At 37.4% G+C, this 13,756-nt stretch overlaps 1 protein-coding gene across 1 annotated transcript in view; it reads right to left on the bottom strand.

Annotated features, from left to right (window-relative positions):
- Positions 1 to 11,022, bottom strand: part of TMC1 (transmembrane channel like 1) — a 115,737-nt gene extending 104,715 nt beyond the window's left edge. The window contains exons 1-2 of the mRNA XM_046021865.1: positions 11,012 to 11,022; positions 10,057 to 10,115 (exon numbers count right to left, since the gene is read on the bottom strand). Coding sequence (XP_045877821.1) covers positions 10,057 to 10,115; positions 11,012 to 11,022 — 70 coding nt within the window. The remainder of the gene's footprint in view (positions 1 to 10,056; positions 10,116 to 11,011) is intronic.
- Between the last annotated feature and the right edge of the window lie 2,734 nt (positions 11,023 to 13,756).

A 13,756-nucleotide genomic window follows, 5' to 3' on the forward strand; every position in this document is an offset into this window, starting at 1 on the left:
GGTCATTGCATTCCATGATAAACTGCATTGTTAGTAAAGCTATATCCACATGCACAATGTTGTTATTAGAACCAAATTAATTTATTAAAATAGAGAACATTTCATTCTAACCAGTTACCAGTGTCAAAGAGCCTTTCAGAAAATGTTGCAAGGCTGGTATTTCCTAATGATTTCTGTAGATTGCATATGGAGACAGCCTAAATTTCCCAATATATGATTTACCTTGATGATGTGGAAAGAGGGGTATTTTGCAGTTTTTCCCAATACAAAGAACATTCTGCATATTCCTCATTCCATATTCAAGATAGTGTCTTCTTTTTAGTTTTCCTCTATTTTTGCAAAGGCATCAAAGGGTTTTAAAAAAAATTGTAATTGTCCAATAATATGTGGAAATGTATTAACTGGCAGATTTTTCCACTTGTCATCTACTGTCTGTTCATCATAGGTCTCAGCCAGAGACAAAGCTCTGCAACTTGCCCAGGTAAAAGTGAGAGTCGCCTATTTCTTTAAAACCATAGTCTCGGGGCACCAGGGTGGTTCAGTGGGTTAAAGCTTCTGCCTTCAGCTCAGATCATGATCCCAGGGTCCTGATTCCAGGGTCCTGGGATTGAGCCCCGCATCCAGGTCTCTGCTGAGCAGAGAGCCTGCTTCCCTTCCTCTCTCTCTCTCTGCCTGCCTCTCTGCTTACCTGTGATCTCTGTCAAATAAATAAATAAAATCTTTGAAAAATTAAAAAATAAAAAATAAATAAAACCATAGGCTCGTCACTTGTTTATGAAATAGTATCATATTTTTTATTTAAGCCAGATGAAGCCTGAGTCTGAGAAAGTAAAGATGACAACACAACGTCACTGCGAACAGAGGCAACAACCTCCGTTTTGTTTCTGCTCCCGGACCGTCAAAGGTTATTTTTCAGAACTTGACAGGCACATTGAAAATGGAACGCATGCCAGGAGTTTAAATTCTTTTCACAAAGAAGATTATTGTAAAAGCACATTTTGCTTTTAAACAGCATCTGCATAAAAATTTTTAGGATATGCAAAAATGTTATCACTCAATGTCAAGCCACGCAATGTGAAAATAAGTGTTCTTTTGTTCCAAGTGGGACATGTGCTTCTGTTTCTGGCTACAACTGGATCTGCACAGGACAAAGATCTTTAGGACACTACTGAGAGTCTGCAAGAGTAAAGGCAGACACGTCTAAGAAGATGTTTTGCATTTAACAATCGGTCTTGGTCTTTTATTTGTAATTAATGTCACCACCAAGCTTCTTCAGTCCAGGAAGCTGTTTCTCCCTAGGAAGGCATTTGAATCACAGAAGATTCGCCCTGGAACAGAGTCCGACCTGTGTGTATAATGTAAGAACAGCTAAGGACAAACAGCAAGGACTGACCCACAGACTCCTCTGTAACACCAGAGCCAAAGTGAAATCCACACAAAGTATTACATCCATTTACAATAATCAAAAAAACTCACTAGGTATGACAAAATGAAACAGAAAAATATTAAAGGAACAAAATACAAGCAAATCTTTAGGAACGATCATCTGTTAAATAAGAACAGCAGAATGAAATGTTCCAAGCCAAGAAGATGAGCAACAAATCCATTTCTTCTGATAGCCAGGGGAGGAGGAAGGCAAGGCAAGGCTGGATCGTCTTCTCAAGTAAAGGAAGGACAGTAATAACGGGCTATTAAATAAAACCTAAAAATCCATGAAAGGAGACATCCTTGTGGTTGCACGTAAAGAACTAAAAAAGAGCTATGGTTTCTAAGTGATGTAATGGAGAGTGTGGCAGAAATAGCCCCCTTCCCTCCTCTTGAGGTGACCCTCTGACCGTGAATTCATCTGGGCGTGATCACCCGCACATTCTCACTCGTGTTTTCTCTACTCAACGGCAGCCCCTTGGCAGGTGAGTCAGGGGCGATGAAACAGTTGTCTTCATAGTTATTGTGATAAGTGCATTATTCTTGACTCAACCCTCAGCAAAGCCATCATCAGCATCAAGAACTAAACAACAGCACTGTGGCCAAATTTAAGACTCCTTCAAGTGCCTCAGACCAACCTTGATTTTAAAGGAACGTCATTTGACCTGAAAAGCAACTGTTCTTGGGGGTCCATATTCCCTGCAACTCAAAGCAAGGCTAAGGAATGGAGCTAAGAAACCCCTCCAAGACAAAACCCCATGCAAAAGAATACCTCAGAATATTTAAATGGGAGTTACAGACAGTCTTTCCCTCCTCTGATGATTTTTGGCATGGCCTGCTGCCATCCCTTCTCTCAGCAATCCCTAGTAGTTTATTCTCGATCATATGACCCCCTCATGCTTCGGCTGCTTCCCAAAGTCTATTGATTATGTCCTTTAAAAATAACCTCTCTCCTGGGGAGCAATGGGAGGATGGTGAAAGGAGAGGAGGGGGAGGTCCTGTCAAAATGTTGGAGGCAGCGAGCAAAGCTGCACTGAAGAATGCTATTTAAGAGAGGAATATGCAGTCAGAGCAGATGAATGCCTAGGCAACCCAGATCCTCGTTTCATGCAAATAGACACAGTAATTAAAAACAGTAAAAGGAAACAACAGCAAAATGTCACAATTTAGAGGCATCAGAATCATTTGAAGAAGTGGATGTTGTTGTTCTAGGCTTTCTTTTTGAATCCATTGCACTAAAAGTAGCTTATGGTTCTTCAGGTTCAAGGTAGCCAAGTGGCCAGAAAAGTTAGGTGGTGTTGTCCGTTCCTCTAACCCATGCTGAGCTCTTGAAGAGATGTTTGGAGCATTAGGTGATCACTCTGGAAACAGAGCCTGTTTATCCAATTGGCATATATTGTACACTCGCAAGGGAGTACAGAGCAAAATGCTCTGGGGAGGGAGTTTGTAGATTATAAAAGAAAACACAAGGAGTCTTTAAGGAATCTTGCTACTTTATGCCAAACAATGACTTTATAAATGAGATCCAAGATTCGTATGAGTATCTTACCTAGCTTCACTGGGTTAGATAGCAGCAATGTATTAGCTATATTTATTGGGCATTTTTTCTGTGTTTCTTTTCAGGGTTCTTTTTTTTTTTTTAATGTGTGAGGAAATGTCAACATTGGTCCTTCCCTTATAAATGCGATGCATGCCACCTCAGACCAAACTGTGTTGGAAGGGATATGCTTCTATGCTGTAACAAGAACATTTCTGAATCTTAGCGGAAGAACCCATGCCATCAGCATGGGGTGTGATGTGGAATGTGACAGGAAGAGAAGAACCAATGACAAGCAGAAGGTTTTCATCCTTGGCACCTGGAAAGATAGAGTCAGAAGAAAAAAAAAAAAATGAAAAGACTATAGGAAAAATAGTTTTGGTGGGAGGAGTTAAGATCAGGAGTTTCATATGACATGTTGGGGTTGGGTTGCCTATTAGACATTCATGCTTGAGTTGAGTAGGCAATTGGGTATATGAGTGTGGAGTTCAGAAGTGAAGTCTGGCCTGGAAATACACATTTGGGAATTATGAGCACATTGATGTTAGTTAAAGCTATAGGACCAAGTGAGATCACCACGTAAATGAATAATAAATCAAACAGAAAAAGGAGACTCCAAAATTGAGAGGATAGGGAGAAGAAAACCAACCAAAGACACTGAAAATGAACCATCAGTGGAGCAGGAGCAAAGTAAGAAATGTGTCGTAGGCTTAGAACTCAAGTATAATGAGGACTAAAAATTGACCACTGGGTTTTGCAGTGTGGAGGTCAATGTCGATTCTGGCAAGCAGAGATTTAGTGAAGTGGTGTAAGGAAAAGCGTGAATTTCAATGGCTTTACAAGAGAATGGGCAGTGAGGAATAGAGCCAGCTAGTTATGCTAGCCAGAATGTACTTACATGCTTATGGCAGAGATTCAGTAAGAATGAGAAATTGATATAGGTTATGAAAAGACAATATACTCTACTCATATTAGATTCTGAATTCTTTTATTTCACTGGTGAAGCATTTGGTTTTGTTACTGGGCTGTGCGTCTCTGACCGAGACTTTTTTAAGAGAAGGGACAACTTACTACTATACCCCTTGCTTACATATAGTGTAAACTGTATAGCAGTTCAAAAGTGTGGGACTAAAGGACGGTAAAGGGAGAGAAAAAGAAAAATGGGGAAGAGTTAGGAGAAGAAGGGAGGAATATAGCAAATAAAGGGAGGTAAAAGGGCAAAAATGAGGTGAGATCACAGTAAATAAGAGGGGGAAAAGTACAAATATAAAGCAAAACACTACACTTTGTCTTTGCTCTAGGCTATAAACATATGTGCATTCTTATACTTAATGTGAATAATTATAAATATAAAATGTTATAAATTCTAAATTCATGTACTCAGTATTTCATATTTTTTTAAAGATTTTATTTATTATTTATTTGACAGAGATCACAAGTAGGCAGAGAGGCAGGCAGACAGAGAGGAAGGGAAGCAGGCTCCCTGCTGAGCAGAGAACCCTATGTGGGGCTCAATTCCAGGACCCTGGGATCATGACCTGAGCCAAAGGCAGAGACTTTAACCCACTGAGCCACCTAGGTGACCCAATATTTCATATTTTAGAGACACTTCAAGTTAACAAAATCTAGACTGTCCTCAACTATTTCTTCCATCAATACTTTTTAAAATAAGAATGTGAAGGTCAAAGAACTAGAAAATGTGAACAACATAAAAGTACGTTTTTTCTTAAGAGTATATTCCAAAGTAAAGTTTGCCTTGTTCTGTAAGGAAGAAGACTTATGATCCCCTTACCAAAAGCAGGAAATCTCTTTTTTCAAGGGGAAAAAAAAGAGAGAAAACTGACCAGTGAGACTATGAACAGTGAACTGTGATTTATAGAAATCTCTTTTAAATGCAGATTCCTTAGGAATAGACTCTGTAAATTTTATGCTCTAAAATTTCTAGGTCTGATGCCATCCAGTAGCTGCCCAAGTTGATTATAGTAAGGACAATGATAATGGTGATGCAATTATGATACAAAGAAAATTATACGTATCTATGTAGGTATGTATTTATAAGTTGTGTTTAAGTTTTAGCCAAGAACAACATTTAGATATTTTGCTTTTCTAAAAACCAAACAGAAGGTAAAGCAACCCAAATTTCAGAAGGTAATGAGTGAAGTTAGCCATAAAGAACTTCCCACCAGTGAGTCACTTCAATGCTAGATCAAGTCACCAAACCACACTGAGGTACCCTTCCCCCTGCAGAGAATATGCCCCAACATCCTGCTTCCATTCAGTTACTGATGGGTGCAAAATAGGGCAGAAGGCACTGCCTGCAAAACTGAATAAAAATGATGGGATGGGGGCGCCTGGGTGGCTCAGTGGGTTAAAGCCTCTGACTTTGGCTCCAGTCATGATTCCAGGGTCTTGGGATGGAGTTCCATATCAGGCTCTATGCTCAGCGGGGAACCTGCTTGCTCCTCTCTCTCTTCCTCTCTGTCTGCCTCTCTGCCTACTTGTGATCTCTGCCAAATAAATAAATAAAATCTTAAAAAAAAAAATGATGGGATGAGATCCTTCTTCCTCAAGAATAGGACCTACTCAAGACCTGAAATCTGTTCATTTTAAATCAGTAGCTCCCTTTATTTTTATTACTTTTAGGGAAGGACAAGAAGATGCTTGTAACATTTGTATATAACAATCCTAACTCCTTCAAATGATGGAATTAAGCATAATGATTGGAAGCCATTGAGTAGAGAAGACTTATTTAATTCCTATATCATTCAAATACCATAAAAACCTATAAACTCTAAGACATTTACAAAATCCTTGGAATAGGGGGGAAAAAACCAAAATGAGATCATTACATTTGAATATCATCAAGGATTCTGGGGGAAAGGTTTAACTTGACAGGTTGGGGCGGATATTTTTTCTGCAGGTGTCAGCATCTTTCTTATCTTAAGACCATTGAGAAAATGGACCACTGAACACACATATCCAAAACCACGCTAATGAAAACTTCTAAACTAAGTGCCAAAAGGCTGGTCATACTTTCAATCATTGTAGTCTCTTGGAGACACAAAATAGTTCTTTAAAATTGCAGTGGATATAAAATTACAAAAATAATAATAATTTTGACCTTTGGTGAGACTCAGCCACACAAAGAAAGGAGTGGGCCAGATATTCAACTGCTACAGTAGCTGTTGTTCTCCAATATTTTTCCTTCTAGATTATATTTATTTTCTGAGGCTGCGAAGCCCTTAAGAAGTAGAGAATAAATAGCTGCTGATGTCTGCTTTATTAAAAAACGCAATATAAAATATTGTAGTTGCCAAACAGAACAGGATGAATTCTGTGAAGAAACACATTTTACTATGAGGTCCTGGAGAGAGAATGGCCAACCCTGAGAACAGAGAGAGGAAAAAAAAAGGAGATTCACTCAAAATAAAAATCCCCCTCCTATCCATTTACAGTGATAATAATCTTTTTATATACACAAGAAGAAGGGGGGAAGGGGACGCACACCGAATTTTTTTTTGCACTTTTTTCCTTCTGTTTTTATTGTACATGAAATTAAAATTAAATACAGGCTGAGTGGGTAGCTGGTAGGTTTCCAAATTCTACCATCCTTGAGCTGGAAAAGGAAATATGAAATGCCAAAGCATAGTTCTTCAAATAGTGAATTATATACTGGAGTATTTGTGAGAAACTGTAATTAGATATTTTATTATATCACTGGTCTACAGAAAAACAAAAACAGCTCTTATTCTATCTGGTTTAGGGGGCTGGTTTATTTTTTTTAACTATTCATATTCAATAAATAGCTGTTTACAAATGCCTTTAGAGCTCTCTGTGGTTGCAGAAAAATTAAATGGTGAGTCTTGCCTTTTCTTTGTATTTAGTATATTCTGGGGGAGGGGACATTTCTTATTTAACCATGCTGTCATAACATATACATTCAGAGTGGGTGTTCTGACATTTCGATTACCACCATAAAGAGCAACCACTGTAAATAAGTGTGCTAAAATGAAAATACGTTCTCTTGTGTGAGTTTTTGTGGCTAAAATCTTTTATAGTAATAGGATACCAAAATAACAACCAGATGAAAATAATGTGTTGTAAGCCCTTGGCAGCTACGCTTATATCCACGGATTGCTTAGAACAGAAAGGAATCTTATCCCTCCCCTCCAAGCATTTCTGCAATATTCCAAGTCAGGAAGAAGAATGCTTGTCAAGATTCATGGATAAACAAACAACATCAAATAAACAAAAAGGCACTAAAGAAATGTGCAACAACTGAAAGAAGAGGATCGTTCCGGAGTATAAAGCAGGAAGCGAAGCAAGGCTCGCTGAACTCAGTGCGGTCTGCATCCTTCCTTCCCAGCACCGCAGAGAAGATGCTAATTACTTCTCATTAGCATACATTAGCAAATGTTAATGAGTGTCTCCTAAAGAACAAAGGCAGTGTGGGGCAGCATAGAGGCAGGATGATGGCTGAGTTGTAAGTCAAGGACTTCAAGGGAAGGCAGAGGCAGAGAAAAAGAAAATGAGACTGGCTTAGGAAGGCACTGGTGGTTTCCTAAAATTTGGAAGTACTGTCTTCCTGACAAAATCGTAAAAATGCCAAGGATGAAATGATTTCGTTTATTCTTGTTTCTAAGGAAAATTAAGAAAGAAATAAAACAGAAAGCAAGTCATTAACTAGAATGAATCGTTCTTTTTTCCTGCTCTTCAGCCGTTCTGGAAAAATCGTATTTTATAGGATTTGCTATGCAACGAGGGATATTAATTAACATCATCATCAGTTAAGGAATTCTGAATTCTAGGTGCAGGTGTTCTCATGAGTTTGTGAGAATTGTGACCACCCATCTACCCACTGTGATCTTTTCCCCTACAGACTCAATTTATGATACTCAATAAGACTCAACCTGTAAGTAATCTGTATGTGCCTTTTAATGTTATCAAAACAGTTCACAAAGAATGTGAAATATGTGTTAATTTATAACCTAAATGCAGCTTAATCATTATAATATATATTATATGGATATGTTATGATAAGTTCTCATAATAAATCAGAAAACACTTCTTAAAATAATAGGAAACTATGTAAAATAAAATATTAAATTAATTAAATTCCTTTTAGTAAATCTCTCGAAAGATGCCAAATGATAATGAGAGAGAGAACCTACTGGTCTGTTTCTCTGGAGAACCCTAATCCAGACAGTCTATCTATTCAAGAATACCAGGACAGAATCAGACAAATACTAGAAACAGTAACACAAGATACAACTTGACAAGCTCTACCAGAGAAATACAAGCAGAAGATCTAGTAACACTCATACGACAGAGGGGGCAATCATGTTCACTAGGGAATTTCCGGAATTTGTTAGAGTTCTTCAAGTACTTCTGGAAACAGGCAGAAGACTAATCAGGACAAATAAATGTTTCACTATCTGATTTCCTTTGGATTAATCCCAATTGCTCCAAGACCATGGCCGTGAAGAAGAAAGTTTGTTTGCATGAGCGTATGAAGGACTATTGTTCATCTGGGTCCCTAAAACTAGTGCATTCCTACCACAGAACTACAAAAGACAACTTGGACTTTACAAGTAAAGCAACTGGCTTAGTGGAAAGATCCTGAGTTTTTGAGTTAGAAATGTAAGGGCCTATTTAGCCAGAGCAATTCCACCTCAGTTAAACAGTGATTTTGTTGTTTATGTAGTAAAATTTAAACTGACCCTGCCCGCCTACCCCCCACCCCCCCACAAACTTACTTAGAAGCAAGTCCAGGAAACCAGTAAAATATGGTCGACCAGTCCCTGATAACAGAGCCCGAATGCAAGGGTGGGTCAGGTCAGGTGGAGATAACAGCCCCAGTGGAAGGATGAGTCAGGCCAGGTGGAGACATTCAATTACTATCTCCCTAAAGAACATGGGCCCACCTTTTGGGCGCCAATTCTGACCAAGGTGATAGGCTAGTTCAAATAGCTACTATAGGGTGAATTGTAACTCAATTGGCCACCCATGTGTGACCTAGCATGACTGTGCAGTTTTCTCTGTGTGTTACAATCTCATTGGCCACCTGTGTGTGGCCAGGCTCAACCACATGGCCTTTGCTCTACAAAAGTTAGTCTGTGAGTCTGGTAGTGATTGCTCTCTCTGTAAGAGGCGGCCCTGACCGGTCAGTTTGATTCTCCATGCCTGGCGCGAAATAAAGCTTTGCTTGACCTTTGCTTTGTATCAGTCTCGCTCCTCTGATCATGGACCCTAACAGAACATTTGTATTTTGGCTCAGCTACAATTTTATGCCATCTCATAACTTTGGATAATTTATTTAAATTCTCTATGCCTTGGGGAAAGGAAGGAGCAATTACCACTATACAGAGTTGCTGTGAAAACTCAATGTAATAATAAATGCACTCAATGTGGGGACACCATTGTGGCTCAGTCAATTAAATATCCGGACCCCTGATTTTGGCTCAGGTCATGATCTCAGGGTTGTAGGATCAAAGCCCCTAGGGGCTCCGCACTTAGTGAGGAGTCTGTTTGGCACTCTCTCCCTCTGCCCATTCCCACCCTCTGTACCTGGAATATAGCAAAGGTTAAAATAATCTACAAGGGCTGTTCAAATGCTTTACATATATCTACACACAAAATTTTACAGTTTTTACCTAAAATCCTAGAAAAATAAGGAAGACACATCTATTCTGACCTTTACCTTCACATCTTAGTCTCAGCAAGTAGGAAAATCGCCATAATATTCAGTCTTGGATTGTATTAAAGGCCATTTAACCAAAAGATAAAGACAAGGAATAAAATATTACCCTAAACTCTGTCTCTTGGTATGCTTAGCTCCTCGCTACCCTGCCTGTTGATGATGTCAACCAACGTGGAAAGTCATGCTGCTTGAGCCAACGGTCAGCTTAAGCATCCAATTCTTGCATGTTAGCAACTCGAGGAGCAATTATCAAAGGTTGAGGTTGACTCAAAAAAGGGGGATTAGCAGTCATTGTGAATAATGGTTTTTTAGTGACACAAAAAGTGTAAGATTAGTTCCGTACAGAGGCAAAAGTCAATAGACTCTGGAATTAGAGATTTGCATATTCTCTCACCTCGCTTCCAAATTCCAGAAATGGCAGTGCCCTGGCATTCGGAGGACAAATTATTATACCTGTGTGGCAACAGAAAAAAAAGGTGTAGGGTGAAGAGCATTTCACAAGAACCTGACAATCTGCCAAGTCCACTGAAAGTTTCCACCTTGCCCTTACTTATATGTGGGATCCTGATTTTAAGTGATTTTGTTGTTGTTGTTGTTTTCAGTTAAAGGCTATCAGTTTTATCTTGTTAAACACCAAGTTTGGGACTGTACTTGTAACTCTTATATCCCACAGGGAAAGACAATGATCAAAAACTAAGTTCTAGACCAGGTCTATGATAGCCAGGTAGAAGGTAGGAAAGAAAACTGATATTGATAAAGACAGACCCCTTTAAAGAAGCAACAAGTAAGTCCGGGTGCTCTTACATTTCCAATTCCACGTCATCCCTTCCTTTCCGTAAGATGGAATTAGTTTGGTTACTGGGACGAGCTACATTCTAATTTCAGAGAGTAGAATCAGACTACTTCAGGATAAGTTTCCTAATTCAATACACTATATTTTTTCAGATGATTGAAAGTAGAACTCCAATTGTGATGATAGCTCCCAAAGCTACTCAGCCTCCCTAAATATAATCAAATATTTCCCAAGAAACTAGTTCCTAGGTCATACCTAACTAGAACTGGCATTGAAACTCTGGCTCTTCAGACATTCATCAAGATTGTTCAGTTCCGGGGCACCTGGGTGGCCCAATGGGTTAAAGCCTCTGCCTTCAACTCAGGTCATTATCCCAGGGTCCTGGGATTGAGCCCCACATTGGGCTCTCTGCTCAGCGGGGAGCCTGCTTCCTCCTCTCTCTGCCTGCCTCTCTGCCTACTTGTGATCTCTATCTGTCAAATAAATAAATAAAATCTTTAAAAAAAAAAAAAACTGTTCAGTTCTGCTTCCTGTCTCCTGTGTCATGAGATCTCACTGTGAATCCATGTGCGCATATGCGTGTATTGGTGTATGTATGTGCATGTGGGTGGGTGTGTAAAAGAGACAAAGAGAGAGAAAAGAGAAAAAGAATTTTAAGAGACTTAAGGAAATACTCCAGTATCCTGGATTTCTCCTCATAGCCTCTACATTCTTCTCAATCATCTACTTGGTTCCAGACAACAAATTGTGTCAACTGCTTATGCTGGGTAACTGAAAACTTCCATTTCTGATTGTTTTTATACATTGGTCTGTAGTTTTGTTTTCTTGGAATGTCTTCCTTTGATTTTGTTATCAAAGTAATCCTAGTGTCAGAGAAAGCTGGAAAATATTCTTTTTCATTCTTCCACAAAAATTTGTGCAGAGTCAGAATTACTTCTTCCTTGAAATATTTGGTAGAATTATCAATGGAAGTAATCAAAGTTAGATAAATTCTTTGTAAGACAATTTTTTAAAAAACATTTATTTGAGAGAAATAAAGAGAGTGAGGTGGGGGGAGAGGGGGCAGAGGGAGGGGGAGAGTCCTAAGCAGACTCTGCACAGAGAAAGGAGCCTGACATGGGACTTGATCTCATGATTCTGAGATCACAACCTGAACTGAAACCAAGAGTACAATGCTTAATCGACTATGCCATCAGGTTCCCCTCTTAAGATAATTTTTAACTATAATTTCAATTTCCTTAACACATGTAAGGCTATTAAGTTCATTTGTTTCTTCTTGAGTGAGTTGTAGTAGGTTTTCATACAAGTAATCTGAACAATGTATTTAGGTATCAAATTTCTTGCCCTGAGTTGTCCATAATTTTGTCTTATTCTTTCAGTATCTGTAGAATTTGTAGTGATGTCACATCTCTCATTTCTGTCTTAAAACTGTTACTTCTTGATAAATTTTTGATGATTCTGGTCATTGGTTTATTAATTTTATTGATCTCACAGAATGTATTTTGTTGTAATTTTCTCTTTATTTTTCTGTTTTCATTTCAGTTCTGGTCTTCATGACCTACTTTCTTCTGATTTTGGATTTTATTTACTCTTCTTTGGTTTCTTAAGGGTAGAAACTGAGATCCTTTTTTCTAATATAGGCATATACTATTAATTTTACTGAAAATACTGCTTTAGCTGCAACTCAAAATTTTGAAGCTATGTGTGTATTTAAATTCAGTTCAAATCACTTGCTAATTTCTCTTGATTTTTTATTTCGCCCATGGTTCATTTACAAGTGTTATATTTAGTTTTCAAATGTTTTGGGATTTTTCAAATATCTTTTGCTTTAGATTTCTAATTTAATTCCATTGTAGTTAGAGAATATACGTCATAATTTGAGTCCTTTTAAATGTGTTGAGACTTATGTCTTAGAACATGATTTATTTTGCTAAAGTTCTATATACATGTGAAGAGCTTGTATTCTGCTGCTCTTAGGTGGAGTTATATAAATGTCAATTAGTTGAAGATGGTGGATAGTATTATGGAGGTCTTTTTTTGTATGCTTATTGATTTTCTTTTGCTTTTTCTATCAATTATTTGTAAAAAAGTGCTGACTATAATGATTTATTTTTTCCTTGCAGCTCTATTAGTATTTGCTTTATGTACTTTTAAGTTCTGCTAGTAGATATAGAATGTTTAGTTGTTATTTCCTACTGATAAATTTACCTCTGTCATTATGAAATAACATCGTTTACTCCTGATAATATTCTTTGTTCTAAAATAAAACCTATCCAATATTAATATGACTTCAGCTTTCTTACTAGTTTAATATAGTATGTCTTTTTCTATCCTTTTATCTTTAACTTATTTATACCTTTATACTGAAAGTAGATATGTTTTAGGCAACATATAGTTGGATACTGAAATTTTTATCTAATCTGACAATTTCTAACTTTTAATTTGGGTATTTAGACCATTGATATTTAATGCACATACCTACAAGGTTGTTTTGAAAGCTGTCCTCATGCTATTTAATTTTTATTTGTCTTACCTCTCGTTTCTGCTTTCTTCTAGTTTCTGCTTTCCTTTTTATTCAGTCTTTTTTGTGGATGAATTGACTTTTCTAGTGATTTTATTTTATTGACTTTTATGGCCTGTTATCTGTAACTAGTTAAATACCACTTTAAACTAACTACTTAATATAGTGCCACAGAAAGTTATATAAATAGAAAATTATATAAATGCCATTTAATTTATAGTGTAAAATCCTATACCAGAATGTTTTCATTTCTTCTTGTCCAGAATTTATGCTGTTGTCATACGTGTTTTCAAGTACAATAATCTTTTCTTCTGCAATGTTAAATCTTATATTAATCCCATAAAGCATATCCTTCATTTCCCACATAACATTTTTCCTCTGTGGAAGGTGAGTTTTGTCTTTTTAATTTCATCTATGTCTCTACTCAATTTTTCCATTAGCCTCTTATTTATCTACAATGCAGTTTCATAACTGTTCCTGTACCAATCATATCAACAGTGTCAATTATAAGATGATAATATTTAATTGATTTTTCTCTTAATTATGGGTATTTTCATGCTTCTTTGCATTAACAGTAATATTTGATTGCATAGTAAACATTATGAATTTTTCCTTATTGGGTGCTAGATATTTTTATGTTCCCATAAATATTCTTTATCTTTGTTCTGCTATACATTTAAGTTACTTGGAATCAGTTTTATCCTTTAGAGTCTCACTTTTAAGTTGCTAGTAAGACCAGAGCAATGTAGGGGCGCCTGAGTGGTGCAGTGGATTAAGCCT

This window comes from Meles meles, chromosome 11 (assembly GCF_922984935.1).
Source record: "Meles meles chromosome 11, mMelMel3.1 paternal haplotype, whole genome shotgun sequence".
Lineage (NCBI taxonomy): Eukaryota > Metazoa > Chordata > Mammalia > Carnivora > Mustelidae > Meles > Meles meles.